General features: G+C 39.7%; 1 protein-coding gene across 5 annotated transcripts in view; it reads left to right on the forward strand.

Annotated features, from left to right (window-relative positions):
• The first annotated feature begins 1,308 nt into the window (after nt 1–1,308).
• Nucleotides 1,309–18,362, forward strand: part of RGS22 (regulator of G protein signaling 22) — a 70,713-nt gene continuing 53,659 nt past the window's right edge. For all 5 annotated transcript variants that reach the window (XM_027692460.1, XM_027692462.1, XM_027692461.1 and 2 more), the window contains exons 1-4: nt 1,309–1,431; nt 2,112–2,140; nt 6,320–6,382; nt 15,327–15,548. In XM_027692460.1, coding sequence (XP_027548261.1) covers nt 1,407–1,431; nt 2,112–2,140; nt 6,320–6,382; nt 15,327–15,548 — 339 coding nt within the window. In that variant the 5' untranslated portion in view covers nt 1,309–1,406. The remainder of the gene's footprint in view (nt 1,432–2,111; nt 2,141–6,319; nt 6,383–15,326; nt 15,549–18,362) is intronic.

The raw sequence follows: 18,362 nt of genomic DNA on the forward strand, positions 1-18,362 counted from the left end.
ATGTCCTGATACATAACACTAGGAAAGTGTGTGTTTAAATGTATGCCATTAAGCGTTAAATTACTGTTTGTCATGTCTTATTGAATAGAATCCACATACAGAGAACTTAAAAATAGTTAATACTTCATCAGAGTAATAATATTTAAATTGTCCATAGCTCATTTGTTTGAATTTTTATATTTTATTCTTTGCTTCTCTTGAATATGCTCTTCACATATATACAAAACTTTTGACTGAAATATGTGTCTTGACTAAGACATTATTCAGCTAATCTCTTAGGTCTTTGGAAGTACTTTTCTCCCCTTAAATGAAAAAAACCCAAACCCAAACCACCCTAAAAAGCTGATCAGACACCTAACAATATTACATGAAGACAATTAGAAGTATCATTCTGACATTTAGCAATTAGAGCAGTGACTGTGGTATTTGGGCAGGCATCCCCAGGTGTGGAAAGACACATCTGGAGTAGAGGGTTCAAAATATCATTTGTTTCTAGGAGATGAAGCCATTTTCCCTTCCTCAATTATGTTTGATTTGCTGCTTGTTCACTTTGAACAGCCATCAGTTCCTGGACTTTAAGTTGCAGTCCCTGAGCATATGCAGTTTTTACTTAATCATGAATTCCACCAAAGTCATGTATGAATTAAAATAGAACTTTTTTTCACAGCTGAGGTGTATGGCTGGAGATACTGTACTGTTCCGTGAAAGGGGACACAAATGACAGATTTCGCTGGGAACGGGAAGGTCTTGGTGCATTTTGGGCACTTCCTGAGCATAGCTGATGGATTAGCCCTCTCAAAGGAGCCCTTCATGTAACTTGCATATACGACTGATCCCAGCGAGATTTTTGCTAAGCTACTAAAAGCAGTGCTGGTCTGGAAATAAGCAGCAGTGGAGAACCTTTGAGAGAACTTTTATGCCAAAAACCCCTGAAGGATTTATGCAGTTCTAGTATCAGATACTCGCTAGGTAGGGTGTTTATCAGGTCCCAGTTGTGGAACACCTAAAGCCCCCTGAAATCCTCAAATAGGAGCCTGAATTCCTTCTTTACACACAGCTTTCACTGACCATTCCAGAAATGTGCCTTTTTCTTATATCCTGGAGTTACCCCTTCGAACCAATGAAGAAACTAACATTCTCGGACAGTTTAATTTCATTTCTGCCTCCAGGTATTCTCAGATTCATTCCTGGTTCTCAGGCACCTCCTCTGGGACGATCACCCCCCGGGGCGCTCGGTTGCGGCTGAGGCGGTGCCGCCTGAGGCGGTGTCGCCTGCAGCGCCATGGCAACCCCGCCGCGCTGCCCGCGGCGGCCGCAGGCCCGGCCAGGCCCGGCGGCTCCGCAGCTGCTCCTGCTGCTCTGCCCTCCGGGCTTTCACCTCCGCGGCCGAGGTCGGCAGCTCCAGGATGCAGTCGAAGAGGCTCACCACAGGTACGTCGCAATTTCCATGCAGGGTATGGGCTGGATCCGTGTCAGACGAGGGGTCTGGCCCCACGGTGACGGCCCCAGGCACAGAGACGTGACAGGGGTACAGACAGACAGAGATGGTGACATGGAAAGAGTGGGATTTTGAACTGCCAGGTTTAAACTTGCCCATCAGAATTTATCTCTCTGCAGAGAGAACTTTGCTGCCTTCAAATAGCATCACAAAAGATAGTATATTCTCCTAGAATGAGTGAGATTTGGTTATCTGGGAACATTCACAATAGTATCTTCTTAATTTTATCAGATGTTTCTTAATATTTGCTGTTCAAAGCTCCAAGAGTCTCATACAAATCTGTATTCTCATTAAAACCACCTAGCTTCTAGTAATCAATTTTGCAGAGGAAAGCTGACAAGAAGTTAACTGACATGTATGAGAAATAACATAGTTAAATAATACTTGAATTATATTTAAGTCATTCTTGTGGTAGTTAACCTTTTTATGCATGGGTCAACATTACTGCATGTTCTTAGTTTATTTTATTTCTTCAGGCTAAGTAATTTTATTTCAGAATATCCAGGAAAGGGTGTCATGCCTCACTACTTTTTGTTTCTGTATTGTAATCCTAGTTGAACCAGCTTGACTGTATTGCTTGGATAACATACGATATTTCATTTATATTTTTCAGAACCTCCATGTATAACAGAAGAGGTGTTCGTAAGTATGCTTTATAAGGCTTGATCATTATTTTTTTGTGCAACTATAGAGCAAAAAAAGGTAACAAAACCATTTTGGAAACTGTTGCCTCTTTTCTCATTTCTTTGCTTTGTAAGTATGGAGTACTGAGTAATTTCTTACAATTTTGTCAGACAAAATAATACTTAATTTTAAAATAATTAGAAAAAAGATTAACAAGAGACTATGGAGAATAAAGATGAAAATGGAAAAGAAAGACAATGAGGATGAAGGAAGGAAACAATCAACTGGAAGGTTCAGCATGACGGGTTTAACAATCTCCTTACTTTATACTTTCTGCTCTTTGCTCATAGCTCATTTTAGTAGTTCCCTGATGTTTGTCTTCTTGTTTGAAAGGTATATATAAATCTGTAAATCTGTAAATATATATATATATGTAAATATGTAAATATATGTAAATCTTAAAGGTAGAGGAGTAGGCTCTCCCCATATGCCAAAAGACAAGCCAGTGGTGAGGAAGGACAAGAGAACTTTGGCTGGAACTCAGTGAGAAGAAGGGGTAGGCAGCTCAGGAGTATCACAAGGATGTTGTGAAGTCATGCAGGGAGAAAATTAGAAAGGTCAAAGCCCAGCTAGAATTTAATGTGGCCACTGCTTTAAAATACAACAAAAAGTGTTTCTACAAATACATCAGCAACAAAAGGAGGGCCAAGGAAGTTCTCCATCCTTTGCTGGATGTGGGAGGAAACATAGTGACAAAGGATGAGGAAAAGGCTGAGGTACTTAATACCTTCTTTGCCTCGGTCTTTATCAACAAGACCAGTAATTATCAAGGTGCCCATGAGCTGGAAAACAGAGACAGGGAGCAGAATGGAGCCCCCATAATCCAGGAGGGAATGGCCAGTGACGTGCTATGCCACTTAGACCTGCACAAGCCCATGGGGCCAGATGAAATTCACCCAGGGGTACTGACAGAGGTGGTGAAAGTGTTCAGTGAGACACTTCCAATCATTTACCAGCAGTCCTAGTCAGCTGGGAGGTCCCAGGTGACAAAGTTGGAAAATGTGAAGCTCCTCTATAAGAACAGTTGGAAAGAGGATCCAGGGAACTACAGGCCTGTCAGCCTGACATTGGTGCTGGAGAACATCATGGAGCAGATCATCTTGAGTGCCATAAAGCGGCATGTGCAGTACAACCAGGGGACCAACCCAGCCAGTATGGGTTTAGGAAAAACAGGTCCTGCTTGACAAATCTGATCACACTTGGCAGGGTGACCCATTTAGTGGATGAGGGAAAGGTTATGGATGTTGTCTACTTGGACTTCAGTAGAACCTTTGACACCATCTCCCACAGCATTCTTGTGGAGAAACTGGCTTCCCACGATGTGGACAGATGAACTGTTTGATGGGTAATAAAACTGGCTGGATGGCCAGGCCCAGGGAGTGGTAGAAATGGAGTGAGTTAAATCCAGTTGGCAGCTGGACATTACTGGGGTTCCCCAGGGCTCAGTACTGAGGCCAGTCCTATTTAATATCTTTATTGACAACTTGGATGAGTGGATCAAGTGCACCCTCAGCAAGTTTGCAGATGCAGTTATTTTTCTCCCAAGTAACAAGCAATAGGAAAAAGTGGAAATGGCCTGAAGCTGTGCCAGGGGAGGTTTAGGTTGAATATTAGGAAAATTTTGCCACCAAAAATTTGGAACAGGCTGCCCAGAGAAGTGGTTGAGTCACTATCCCTGGAAGCATTTAAAAGACATGTGGATGTTGCACTTGGAGACATGGTTTAGGGGTAGGCTTGGTAGTGCCAGGTTAACAGTTGGATTTGATGATCTTAGAGGTCTTTTACAATTAAACAATTCTATGATTCTTTGATTCTATACATAAAAGGTATCTGACATATATAAATATGTACATGAGAACAAACCCTAACTGCATATTTAGATTGCATTAAACCTGGATTCTGCAGGCTCCTTAGTATGACTAGATATGTCTGACTCCAGGTGAACTTCACACACAGGCGTGAAACTGTCAGAGTTCTATTTAGTATAAGGTTTTATATTAACTTCCGGCTTTTGACACTTAAAGATGTCATGCTTTATATATTTGTCAAGAGTGGAGAGGTATTTATCATTTTAGTGGGTGCTGCAACATGAAATGCAAATCTTGCAATATAGTGCTGCTTTTATCCACATTCAACTTCCCCTTTGATGTCTAATAATATTTCTGTGTTTCTGTACTTTTTTATGATGGCAGTAATAGAGAAAGGTATCAAATGCTATAGATAGAAGTCATTAGGTTTGTTTCCAGCAAATACCTAAGAAATGATTGTATACCATGCCAAAATAATTTTGAAATTCCTTTCAATGTTAAAAGACTGATAGAAATCAGGCTCAAGATATTCCTATTCATACAAAAATTGCATGAAACAGTTTTGGACCAATTTTTAGCACACCTTAACCTCCAGTTGCAATACTTCATGATAGGCAGCTTTTTTATAGTCATAATTTAGACTGTGCAGCAGGAAAGATGAAACAAAATGCTTCCTGACACAAAAATCTAAGCTATAGTATTGTACGTGCAACTCCAAAACCTATAATATGCAAATATGAAAGTGCAACTATGATTTCAAGTGAAAATAAGACTGTCTACAAAAAACCCTCCAAAAACCAGAGGAAAGTATATTGTGGATAGATGCAGTAAGATCAGTGAGTAGTAAAGCTTGCATTAATAAGATCATAAATATTTTATTGATTAATCAACCACTATGTTTACTTTTCTTGCTGTTATATGGAACTGTAGAGAATTATATCCTTGGGAAATTAAAAACACATGTTACCTGCAGAGTCGTAAGTAAATTCTCCTGTTTGATCAGTGCCCAAACATCTCTAGGTGCATGGTACTGCAATTGCATTGGCCTTGCTTTCAGCATTGTCAGCGTTTTGTAGGGAAGAGCATGAGCTAACTTGCCTGTCCTCTGTCAGTCACAAGAGCAACCATAAGTACTAAGGAATAAATGTTGGCAGACTACAGCCAGGCAAACACCATCAGGTCTGGTTCTGACTTGTGCAGCACACAAGGGCCTTCCTGAGTTCATATTAAAGTATGTTAGGTCAGATTTCTTCCTTACCTGAGCCTGAGCTGTCTCTGTTTATACCAATGGGGTTTAGATCAAGGTACTGCCTGCCTACACTTGATACCATGTACACTGTGCATAACCTCTCTTTAGTGCTATTCCTCACTAGTGCGGTTCAATGCTATGAAATTAAGAAAGAGAAAAAAGATTTGTGTCACTAGACCTTTGCTGATATGGGCAAATACATCAGATTTAGGTGCAGTTTCTTTGCCTTGCAAGGCAGAAATAATAGAATATTCTGGAAACGATAAAAAAATATTTAGGTGCCGTCATTATACTGCAGACACGTATCTGATGACCAATGGAATAATATTCTACTTTTGCCCTCTGTTGAATTGAAATGGGGATGGTGGTGGTATTGAGTACAGTAGAAGTAAGATTTGGATCCATAATTTTGGGTTTGTCAACAGCAAAAAAATTCAATTTCTATTCAAAATTTTTTGAGTCTTGTTAGTACGATTTAAAATGCAGGGGTCAGAAAGGATACAAAAACACCTGCAGATGCAGTCTTCACTTCTGATGAGATCAACAGGAAGCCTCCCAGTTCTCTCAGATTCAAAGTATGGCGTACACGGCTTGCTTGTTAAGCCAAAATATAGGTCAGCGAACTCCCTTTTATTCCCCAAACATCCCCAAGCAGCAGTGTGAGAGCAGAAGGTGGCCCTGGTGGCCCTGGGTGAATTCCCCTTTTTTCCAAGTGAAAGAGAGAAAGGTACAATGTAGGGAATTTCTAGACTGTTAGCTTATGCACATTTTTTCAAAAATAAACATCCAGATTTTCAGCATTTAGAAGCTGTTGGGTTTATGAAGGCTTTATCTGTAAATTTATTGACATAGGATTTACCCTTGTTTGTGTTTTTTAAATTGCTAAGGATCTCAGGAGTGTGCAATGGTCGCAATATAACAGTGATGCAATGATTATATTCTCAAAAATGGGAAATAATATTTTGCAAAAGTTTCCATGTCATATCTCATGGAAAAAATATTGTTTGAGGGAATAGTGCATTCAAACCATGTTAGCACAGATTACTACAAGCCTTGCTTTGTGGTTTTGTCTCTCTATAGGAAGAATGCTTAGCCACAGATGATATGCTTGTGGACTACTTTAATGAATTTTTGAGTCTTCCGGTAAGTACCTTACAGAAATCCCTTGCAAAATTCAAGAAACACCATACTAAGATTAAGAGTAACTTAATCCATTTTAGAAAATGCTACATTTTGCTTCTTGCTAGTTAAATGACTTTTACAATATGTCTGTGTTTCAATGGTAGTAACTCTTACTGCTCGATGTTATCAGTATCAGGAAAAGTAGCACAGTATCTGGACTCCTGAGGACAGATGTTATTTTGCTAAGCTAAAGAATCACAGAATCACAGAATGGGGAAGGCTGGAAGGGACCACAGTGGGTTATCCGGTCCAACCTCCCCGCTTGAGCAGGTGATCCTAGAGCACATGGCACAGGATTGCATCCGGACAGTTCTTGAATATCTCCAGTGAGGGAGACTCCACAATCTCTCTGCGCAACCTGTTCAGTGTGCAGTCACCCACACAGGCAAGAAGTTCTTCCTCATATTCAGGTGGAACTTCCTGTGCATCAGTTTCTGCCTCTTGCCTCTTGTCCTATTGCTCAGCACCACCCAGAAGAACCTGGCTCCATCCTCTTGACACCTTCCCTTCAGATACTTACAGGCACTGATAAGGGCCCCTCTCATTTGTCTGTTCTTGAGGCTGAATGGGCCCAGCTCCCTCAGCCTTTCCACATAACAGAGATGTTCCAGTCTTTTAATTGTCTTTGTCACCCTGTGCCTGATCTGCTTCAGGAGCTCCATGTCTCTCTTGTACTGAGGAGCCCTCGAGCTGCTGGCAATGCTCCTCCTAATGTGCACCAGACCTTCTTGGCCACAGAGACACACTGTTGGCTCATGAACTGCTTGTTGTCCACCAGGACCCCCAGGCTATTTATGTCATTAATTATGTATTTAGATCACAGTGCACTAAAATAATAAGAATAGAAAATGAAAAAGACACATAAACACTTATTTTAAAAGGATAAGGAGTCCAATTCTATTCCAGTATCACATCATGATGACATAACAAATGTTTGTCCTTTTACAGTCTTGTGGCAATGCACTCAGTGATTAATATACATTTAAGCTCAAAACCAACTCTATTTCTATTCACGGCTTTGAAGGCCTCAAAGTTGGCACTTCTCTCCTCTTCCTCTCCCATCTGCAGCTAGAAGTGTGCAGGCTTACACTATATTCTGTGTGCTGATCCAGTTACAGTTAGACTACCATACCCAGTGCCCTATTTTTAACTAGTTGCCCTATATTTTGCTCCTTTTCCCCATCAACTACCCTGCCTCCCCACATTGTCATGAGAGTCAAATATATGGTCCTGCTCCTTCAATGTGGCAACGTCATCCAACTTCATCTTAGTAGTCTTTGTGGCAGTTAGACACAGACCCACCAGGTTGAATGCAAGCTGGCAAATCGTTTATTAATGGTCAAGCACACGTTTTTATACTCCTCGATTACATAAGAGGTTACATAATCACCGAGCACGTGCTATTTCCCCAAAGGTCATTCTCGAATCCTTCCAGTGGGCATGTGCAGTCGAGCACTCTCTTCAGGGGCCTGCTGCAGAAACTACATTTCTCATCCTTCCTTGTGATAATCTTCCTGTAAGGTGTTAACCCTTTACCACAGTCTTGGCCTTGACTATCACCATTCTCTTCATCTCCACACCTTACACCCATACTCCCTTGCCAAGTGGCACAGGTTTACCACAGTGTCACTCGTGGCTCCCACCCAATGTACCACAGAGCTGTCCCACAGCCTGTCCCCCTCCTAAGGGCTACACTACAAGAACATATACCCATTCCTGCAACTCACTTGGTAGGAACCACCACCAGTGTTAGGAAGGGGCAGAATGTTTCTTGGTGCTCCTTGGACCTCAGACTCTGGTGCAGCCATTAATGAAACAAATTCAGTTTTGATTCATAACTGAATGATTTGGCTTACCAAACTGAACTAGATATAGCTGTGCTCTCAAGCCACATCACAGATTTGTGTAAATGTACACATATAATGGAGATCGCACAACTAAGGGTGATAGAATGGGCTCCCCATGCCAATTTTTAAGCTTAAAATAGAATATGAAGATATTCAGATGTGTGGGTTTTGTGCACAGCACCAATACTGACTTCTTTCAGGAGCTCAGCCTTTATGTGCTTTCGCCACACTGCAAGATTCCTAAGAATAATTTTTTCAAAGCTGGAGAGACACAGATGGAATAAAGTGTGTGGTGAGAGGGGCTGGGGCTTTTTCTTTCTCCAACATCCTCCACCTCCCCCCTGCAGCTGCTTTATGATATCTGACTAAATCCAAGCCTAACTACTTAGCTTTTAAACCCAGGCCTCCTTCCATATGCCAGATTGTTCTTAGCGCAGGAATACCATCCTTTATGCCTTTGCTGCTTATTTGGAAACTATGCTTCAAGTTTTCCCCAAATCTCAGAGGATGGAGTGGGTAAGAAGTTCAGCTTGCCTAGTCTCTTGGTCTTCTTGGACATGCACAGATTTCAGGACATCTGTTAGAGGCCAAAATTCTCCTTGGCCTCAGAGGGCTCCTCAGCCCACAGTCCTGGCACAGCTCAGCAACTCTAAACTGCAGCAATTGTCCAGGCACTCCTGATGGCTCTGAAGCCCACAGAAAAGAGTTCACAGTTACTCCTGGGTAAACACTATTTTACGCTGGTAATCTTGGTAGCTTCTAAGATGACACATGGTCTCTCTCACACATATTTACATATCTTCATGAAAACACATGCTCTATTATCTATTTTTAACTGTAATGTTCTCATAATTGGTTTTATTTTCTCTTTGATCTTTTCCTAAGTATTTACCCTCTTCAGGATTAAGTTCTCTTAATGCCTTGAGTTCTGTGGTTTGAATACCTTACATTCCCAATTTTCCTCTCCTTCTCAGAAGGCTTCTACTAAAACACTGCATTGAAATTTCCATTGCTTTATTCTTGTTGTGCTTATATGATGTTGCCTGGGAACGGTATTACCCAGGTGTGCTAGTAGTTAGGCAACAAGTTAAACTGAAAATATTGTGTGACTTGATACAAGAAAGCAGGGGTAGCATATGCTTATTTTAAGAGACTGCCTCTGCATTGATTTATGAGGCACCATTAGCATACGGAAAATTGTATCACTGGGGACTTGCTATAGCAGCAGCAGATTTTTCATGGGTTTTTTTGCTTTGATTTACAGTGTATCCTTTAAGCGATCCACTTGTTATAATGATATTTAATACAATCTGACATGAATATCTAAGTACTCCAAGGATCTGCATACTGTAATGAAGGATAGTTTGTACAGAAATATTTCTGAAAGATGTAATACAAATAACCTCGGGAGGGCAGTTATTGCCAGTAATACAGTGATTTCACAGTAGCAGAAACCAATTACATGACACATAAACGAGTTACACCTTCCTTAGTAACTAATGTAAAATGAAAGATTTAAGAGAAACATTGGCCTTGATACATTTCCATTACTGGTGGTCAGGCAGCCCTAGAATTTGAATCTTTGATCCATGTATTAAAAACATCCAAGAATATGTTTAGTCAGGAATGAAAATTCAGAAGTCAGAAATTGCCATCCAAGCTCAGCATTGAAAGCAAGCGTAGTAGTGTCAGCTTGTTTCTCCTGCACTCTACAGGCTGCCTGCTACTTGTAACACCCCAACTCCATGCTGGGGTCTTACCCCTCATTTTCCAGTTAGCAGTGATCCTAAGGAAGGCCCACTGCTCCTCTTTGAAACCTCAAGTTGTTGCACTAGAGACAAAATACCTAACTGAGCCTCAGTTGAAGCACATCCAGGAGATGATGCTTTGGTTGCAAGTCCCTGGCTGTTGGTTTCCCTAGCAGCAGCAATCTGCCAAGTGACCACAATATTATCAATCTCAGATTTGAAGACTACTTCTTTTGGTAGTTGTTCTTACTATAAAAGCTCTCCACCAAGTAGTCTGGGATCCAACATTTGCTGCAGGTGATGATTCTGGAAACAATTAAAGTCCAAGTAACAAAGCTTGGGCCTGTCTTTCTGAAGACAGAATGGTCCTGAAAACCTGGTGCTGTCAAGAACAAGACCAGGCCTGACTTATGAGTAGCAGACGACAGAAAGGGCAGAAAGCAAAAAAGCAATCCACTCTGCTGCACGGTTCAGGCCCTTCACTGTTTTGAAGTTGACTTTGAATAATTGCATGCATCAAATCATCAAATCAAGGCATCAGTGCATGCTCTTTAGTTTTCTCTTGTCTTCTCCAGGTGTGTGGAGGGAGGCTGCAGATGCCTCCCTGAAAAAGGCTTTGCCTTAAGTAAGGCCTTACATGCATGTTATGTTGAGACTTACCCAGGACTAAAACTTGTTCATGTCTTTGACATTCAAGGAAGCAAATGAAGCATTCCTGACTTAATTTCTTACTGATAGTATGTTTACTGTAAATATTCTTCTCTTCTCTCTTAATTAGATTGTGATATGTGATTGTGACTTTTGTCTTGCTCATCAGCAGAAGGGAAAGGCTGAAGTTGCTAAAGTCAATGGGAGATTTGCATTGACCAAGTGTAGTGTGAATTTTCCAGACGCTTCACATTGCTACTCAAATTCTGGTCTGAACTCTCACTGGCATTTATTTATGATACAGACATACCCGTCTTAAGGAAGTTTTGGCAAAGTTCCTGGGTGAGATCTCTATTCATTCCCACCCTTAACCTAAGAAGCAGCCAAGCTGTGGTCATTCTGTTTCTCTTGGGATCAAACTATGTTATTTGGGTCTGACATGGGGTGAGTATATTTACACACTAGTTAATGGTATCTGAAGTTAAGTATATCTGAAAACTGTTAAGACAGAGAACAGTGAGATTTATATGTCTGATATCCTGGCAACATGGTGATGGATGCTGTTTTGGTTTCTGTTATGGGAGGACTGAGAGAAATTTGTCTTGCCTTCAGTTAAGTGCATAACTTCAGGTTTCAGAGTTATGTATTCTGTTTATTATTCAGCTGAAACTGTATTAAATGTGCGTTTGACAGCTAAGAAATTTCTTTGCTGTCAAAAAAGTGCATACAATTGTTTATTTATTTAATAGTATTGCCGTACCACAGTCTGAAAACAGCTTTTTTTTATTTGCTTGGAGATTTTTTCCAAAGTTGAGTTTACTACACTGAGTTACATTGGTCATACTGGGATCAAGAGGAGAATTGCCTGTGAGTGAAACAGTTTGCAAAGTCTGTAGACTTCTTATTTGTTGGCATTTTCAAGTCCTTGATCCTATTTATTGTGCTAAATTGATAATGTAGGAATCCCAAGCTTCAAAACTCCTGCCAAACCTGATATATTTTTTCTTAACATCTTGAGGTATAATTTGGCTCTGGAATTTTCCCCTTTATCTTCAAAGCATTGAAAATTGGCCCAAATTAGAGAGAATGATACACTTAGTCTTTTGTTAGTGTATTTTACTTGTCCTTAAAAAGCCAAAGCACTTGCCAAATGTGGAGTAAGAAAGACATATCTTAGTATATTAGATTGGAATGGATTTTTTTTCCCCTTTCCTTTTTAGTACAGACTGTCATCCACTCCATCTTCACTGAAGAGATTCCTCATTATTGCAATGACCTAGAATATTGGTGGTGCCATAAACCTCTCTTATTATTGTCCCATGAAACATTGTAGGATTTTACAGCACTTGGCTTCTGTGCGAAAGGTTTAAAGTTTGCTACAGAAAATTGAACAGTTTTTTATTGGATTTTTTTTTTGTGGCTTGTAATGTGTGGGAATGGTTAGATTGTGTGTTTTGCTCCAAAGTTCTTTGCATACTGAAGGGAAAATTGATTGTCTGATCCTCTCTCCTGCACTGCAACTGGTAAAATGTTTCCTACGAGAAATCAGGTTTGGGGTTTTCTTTTTGCGTGTTCTCATTTGATTTTTGTCATAACATTATCACTTTTGTTTTTTTGGTAGTGATGAGTTAAAAAGGTCAGGAATTACCTCTTCTTTTATTATGCTTATAAAAACATTCTGATTTATCATTCTGGTTTTCTTAAATAAGCAAGTGAAATTTGCTTTTCCAGAAAGGTTTTATCTATTCTAAAATGCTTTTATATGTTAGTTTGAGAGACAGAGAGATGCTCTATTGGGTAGAATTTGGAATTTGTACAGAATCATAGATCACTCAGTCTGGAGGGGACTTTGGGGAAGTCTGTAGTCTGGTTTCTTGCTCAAAGCAGGGTCAGTGCTTTAGTATTGAGACCAGGTTGCTTGGCACTTTCTTCAGTTGGTCTTGAAAACTTCCAACAACAGATTCTATAATCTCTCTGGACAGCCCGTTCCAATGCTAGTCATGCCACAACTACCTTTTTTCTTATAATCCAGTTCAGACCTCTGCTGTTTTCTACGAATGGTTTCTTGTCCTCCTACCGTGCACCTGCATAAAAATCCTGGCTCCATCTTTCAGTAATCTCCTTAAAAGTACTTTAAGGCTGCTGCTAGGTCTTCCCAGAGCTGTCTCTTCTTCAGGCTAAACAGCCTCTCCTCACAGGGCAAGTGCTCCAGCCTCTGACCATCTCAGTGGTCTTCTGCTGCACTTGAGTATGTGAGCATCCTCCTTGTACTGGGGATCCAAAACTGGATGCAATATTCCAGATGCAGCCTTATAGTGTCAAGTTTACTGCCTACTCCCTGAATGATACAAGACGTATGCATGCCTTTTGATGCCCCTGGGTATGTGTAACTACATCTTAGTCCAAAACCCGAAAGTCTGGACTTAGAACCACCTTTTTTAGTTAAGTATGTAGTGTATGAAGTCTTAACCTTCCTATCCCTTCAGTGCATGTTCTTCTGCTCCATTAGTATATTTGTCTTATAAATGATTGGTAGTAAGACTCCCAAAATAGCAATACACTTTACATTTTAAAAATTGTCACTAGCATCTGTTTCACTACATTAAAGTTGCTGTAGTTTTCTGTTCCACTAAATAGAATATGCATTGAAAAAACCTAGATCTAGAGTAAGTTACAAAGGATTAAATAAAAGTAGATGCATGTGATAAACTGATATTGTATTTGCTTCGGGTTTAGTTTGAACAGCATGGAACTAAAATAATCTGGTCATGTCTAATCACTTAGCCCTATATTATAAAATTTGCCTTTTGTTTGATTTTTTCTGTGAGCAAGAGCATTTCAAATCCTAAGAGACTGAACTACCATGTTTCTTAGTGTACTTTCTTCTATTTCTTTTTTTAAAAACATGAGAAAACAAATAGGGAAGAATACATTTGGAGGCTATTAAGGTTGCACAGTTAGTCACTTAAAAGTTGGTAGCAGACCAAATTAGGTTTGAAAGTAAACGAAACATACACGTAGCAATCTGGGAGGAGGTCTGAATGTAGAGAAATCTTCTACACATAGAAGGCTTTTTAAAATGCTGTTCAGTACATCTGGAGAAAAAACCACTAAAATCTGCAGAGTGCCCTGGAGAAAACTAATGCCGAAAGAGGCACAAGGTGTCAGAGAACAAAAATCAATGTGTGATTTCTGCTGAAGTTAGGTAACTCAACAGACTTGTGTGATTCAATGCACGGCTCTGAGCAGTGATGGTCTGATGTCATAGACACTAATCAGACACTTAAAGCTCTCACTTTCTTTGTGCTTTGCCAGGCTGAGCCTCCACAGTGAGACATTATGGGATAAGTAGGGAATGTTAAAACCACATGTTGCAGCCACATGGTTCTGGGCATTGCTCTACAAGACGTTGATCAACAAGGGAGCTTCAACCAGAAGCAACAAAATAGCTGACGCTAGCATAATTACTTTGGGTTTATACAGGTGTGAAGAAGAATAAAATTGGTCTGTAATATATTTCTATATTATATGTAACATGTATTCAGCATATGGAGTATGTCTGAATTATGTCTGTGTGCATATATGTGCTATATGAAAAAATTCAAGGAAATGAAAAATACAGCGTTTGAAAAAATAAAATAATCTTATTAAGTGCAGAGGAATGACAACTGTACAAACACCAGGTGGGATCCTGTCTGGAGCAAAGCCAAAATGAATTTTGGCTCTAGGTCTAGATGTGGCCAATAGTTTCTTGAGTCCTTAAACACAACATGCCTTCTCGTCTTCCAGCTGAGTGTGGAGACGCCCATATGCTCTGATTGTATATAATCTCATATTCAGAACCATCTTGGGTATCCCCCATTATTTCTGAAAAATCCATCCGTATTTTCCCTCTTCAAGTAAGTGTACTTGAAAGATAGTTTTTTAGGGAAATACCTAATACCAGAGCTTGAAAGATGAAAGATGGCTTTGATTTAGTGTGTACATATGCAGTGGGTTTTCAGGAGTTGACAAAAGTCAGAATTGCATAGCTGAAGTTGAAGTTTGGTCTGTCTCCCATATTATGCAGTATCTGACTGAACTAGTGAGATGTATAATAAAATTTAGTGCAGGCCATGGGTTTTGGAAGTTGTTTGACCTACAAGTAACAATATGGTGAAAAGCCTTTCCTACATATGAAACTCTTCAGATTTATCCCCCTCAAATGCATCTCAGATTTAAAAGATCAGCTTCATTGCTAATATTTTCAAGCCTTGATTGTTGGTGATAACAAATGGGAGAATAACACTGGAGATCTGATCCTGTAGGTAAGTTGTTACCTGCAGAACGGTTACTAAAGTCACTGTGAATTACATATCATAGACATTCTTGTACTGGGTCTATTATGTGCATGTGAAAAAGAATTGCCTGTGATCTAGAATGATTTAAATTCTTCACAATTAAGCATAACTGAGAGAAAAAGTAGAAATGCTTTGGAAAGCTACATGGCAAAAAGACTGAAGAGCAAATATACAGAAAAAATACTATTCCAGGCCCCAAGAGAAAGAAGCCTCATAATACCAGCTTGTATTCTGTAGGATACCTCTATATTATAAAAAGTAACTTTCTTAAATGAGAGTTCCCTTATTACAATGTCATAAACTTTCCAAACTTCTTTTGTAGACTTTTGCCCAGCCAGTGAAGTTTAACTCAGATGTTGGGGTTTTTGAAGTAGTTAATTATGCCCCACGATGCCTGGAAAGCCAGCTGAAAAAAAATCTACATGATCAGAAACCTTCAAATCCCATTTATGATGTTCTAAGCAAAGCAAAGAATGATGGGCAGCTCTCCAAAATGCACAGTGCTTCTCCAGCCTTCAATATGGATCCAAATTACAACACTATGGTAAGCATCTTATAGCCCCTGAGTTTATATTTAGATCTTACTGTAGAGATACTGGCAGTAATTATTGTTGTGTTTGGCTTGGTAGCTTGGGAAAAAATGTTAATTTATGTTAGGAAAACATAATGATGGGCCAAATTATGCCCTGTAATGCACGTGTCTAGCAGACAAGTAAATGGAATTACAGATGTACATCCTGTAGCACAGAATTTTGAAGATTCTGTAGGGCAGGATTCAGCTGTGTGGTCTGAATACTTTTTAATATTAAAAGAAAAAATATTATGACAACAGTTACTTTACTAGTGATCCCTGGAATGTGCAAATTGACTGGAACTAATGCAGCTCAGTCTTTCCTTATTAATTAATTTCCTTGTGTGGCTATGAGCTCATCTGTGGTCTGGCAACACATAAGTCTCTCTTCCATTTATTCCCAAAGGATTTACATAGTTAACATCAATTGAAATGGCCAGAAAAAATAATCGTTGGCAACAAGAAAGCTAAATTAATGGAAAGATGGATTGGATTTTAGAAAAAAAATCTTGTTTCATACTTGCTTAGACAGTATCAATTTTGGTATTCTTACCTGCCTACTTTCAGGGCATCTCTTCAGCATCAAATTAGACAAGTAAAAATCAGGAGTCGAAGCACCTGAGAGAACACAAGTCAGTATAATTAGATGTTGGAGTTTACCTTTAAACAGTAGCTTTGGAGGAAATAAAATATTTCACTGGGATACTTGGTTTATTCCTTTCTTGCTTACCTCGCACTGATGTGACTGACATGACATCATTTCACTCAAGGCCAGTCCAAGTTCTTGCTACATTTTTAGCAGTGGCTGCTCTAAATTATATCATAGTTGGAAAGCTGAGAGAAGAGCAGGGAGTTGTAACAAACTGCTGCTTTGCCCAGCATAAGCTTAATGATTTTCAGAAAAGAAACAGTGTTGAGAGAGGTCAAAAGGCAATGTTGTTTAACAAAATTATACTAATGTGATTTGCAATTGTTTGCATTGAAACTGGACAAATGCTACAAAAGGACAAGGCCCACAGACATCCCTACCATGTGAAATAGTTGTTTTCACAAATACTTTGCTTGGGAGCACAAAGGCAGAAGAGCTGTTCTCAATTTCTTATTTGCTCTCAGCATTAAACTGAGGAAATGCTGTGAGCTTGTGCAAGTGTTGCTAACATTGCCTCTTGGATAACCTCACATCATTGCCACTGGGCATGGCCTTTCTTGACAAATTCAAAGCCATTTCACTGTTACTTTCTTCTTTCATGTGGTTTGGAGCAACAGGGCTTCTGCATTATTTAAGAATCTGTTTCCTCCTCTGGGCCATTTTCCATAAATGGGGAAACATTATGGCCTTCTGAGGAGCAGTATGCCTCAGTACCCTTTCTTCTCCATTGGTGGGAAAGGGAGATAATTGTTCTTATTTTTGACTCCTCCTGTACTGTATGGGTAACGAAGATGCCTCATCCAGTTCAACTTGGCATCTAAAGTCTGCGCTGGAGCAGAGTGGCCTGTGAAACAGTGTGCCCAAAATGGTTACTGCAAATACATAAGGTGAGAGAAGATAGCTTCATTCATTGTATTACAATGACTGATCCAGAAGAAGAGACCCCAGACCAACTACATCAAGTAGTTCAGTCCAAATCCAATAGGATTTGATCTTTCAGGCATCGGGTGATGCTGTCTGGTTTGCTTTGGCTGCCTTCTTCACACTGACCATAAAGATGGCAGTTGCTTTGAATGTTACATTGCTTACAAAAGGTCTCCTCGAGTGGCCACCACTGGCAGGTTACTTATGAAAAGGAGCTATGACTGGAAAGTCCTAGTAGGCCTTTCAGGGTACAGCCTGAATTTAAGCACATCTTGCCTAAGAAATACATGGAGTGATATTTTGCTCTGTATTTTACTTCCCTCTCAGACAGTTACAAATTTACAGATAAGCAAAAGTTCTCTGCATGTGTGCTTGCACATTTGCAGATCATTGCTATGGAAGTAAGTATCTTCTCATCAATAGTGAAAATCAGCTTTGTGTAAAATGCATTGAGAAAAAAATCCTGTGGAGTTGGGTAGAATTGATCACAACTATGGAGAGAAACTGGCTGGCATCCCACATACCTTACTTCAGAGAAACCCCAGTTCAGCAAAGCACTTAAGTATGTGTTTAACTTTAATCAAGGGAAGTTAAACACATGCTTAAACTTAAACATGTGCTAAAAGCTTTGCTGGATTGGGTCCTAGCAAGGCCTAAGGCTGACTGGGTAAGGAAGCTAACTAAGGTAACAAACCCCATCAGATTAAATGTAGCATCTTTCTCTGGGGATAGGGAAAGAGCAGAGTTTCTTTCCTTCTGATATTACATATAACTTTGTGTACCAGCCATTTACAGACGTATGTTATGAATCATTCAGATAAAAAACTAGGCTATAAGTCAGTAAATACATAAATATTAAATGCCAAAATAAAGAAACTATCTTCTGTATTTCAGAAAAGCTTGTCAATTGCCAAAAAGAAGCATACACTATGTGGTTGGGAGTAATTAGTCTCCATCTCCACAAATTACATTGTATGAGCCACTGCCAACATAAGCTTTCCATATTTTGAAATATTTTCTTCTCTCTAAATGAAACCACCCACTTTCTGAGTAATTCAGATTTTTTTAATCCCCTACAGATATATATGAGGCAGAAATAACCCTTGCCCCAATGGAATATTAGCTCATAGAAAGAAAATTTAAGCTGTGATCTACATAAACTGATTACTTGATATATCAAGTAGTATCCATCCTTGCCCACACTTCACCTGTTT

The sequence above is a fragment of the Neopelma chrysocephalum genome, unplaced genomic scaffold (assembly GCF_003984885.1).
Source record: "Neopelma chrysocephalum unplaced genomic scaffold, ASM398488v2 Primary Assembly neopelma1_86, whole genome shotgun sequence".
Lineage (NCBI taxonomy): Eukaryota > Metazoa > Chordata > Aves > Passeriformes > Pipridae > Neopelma > Neopelma chrysocephalum.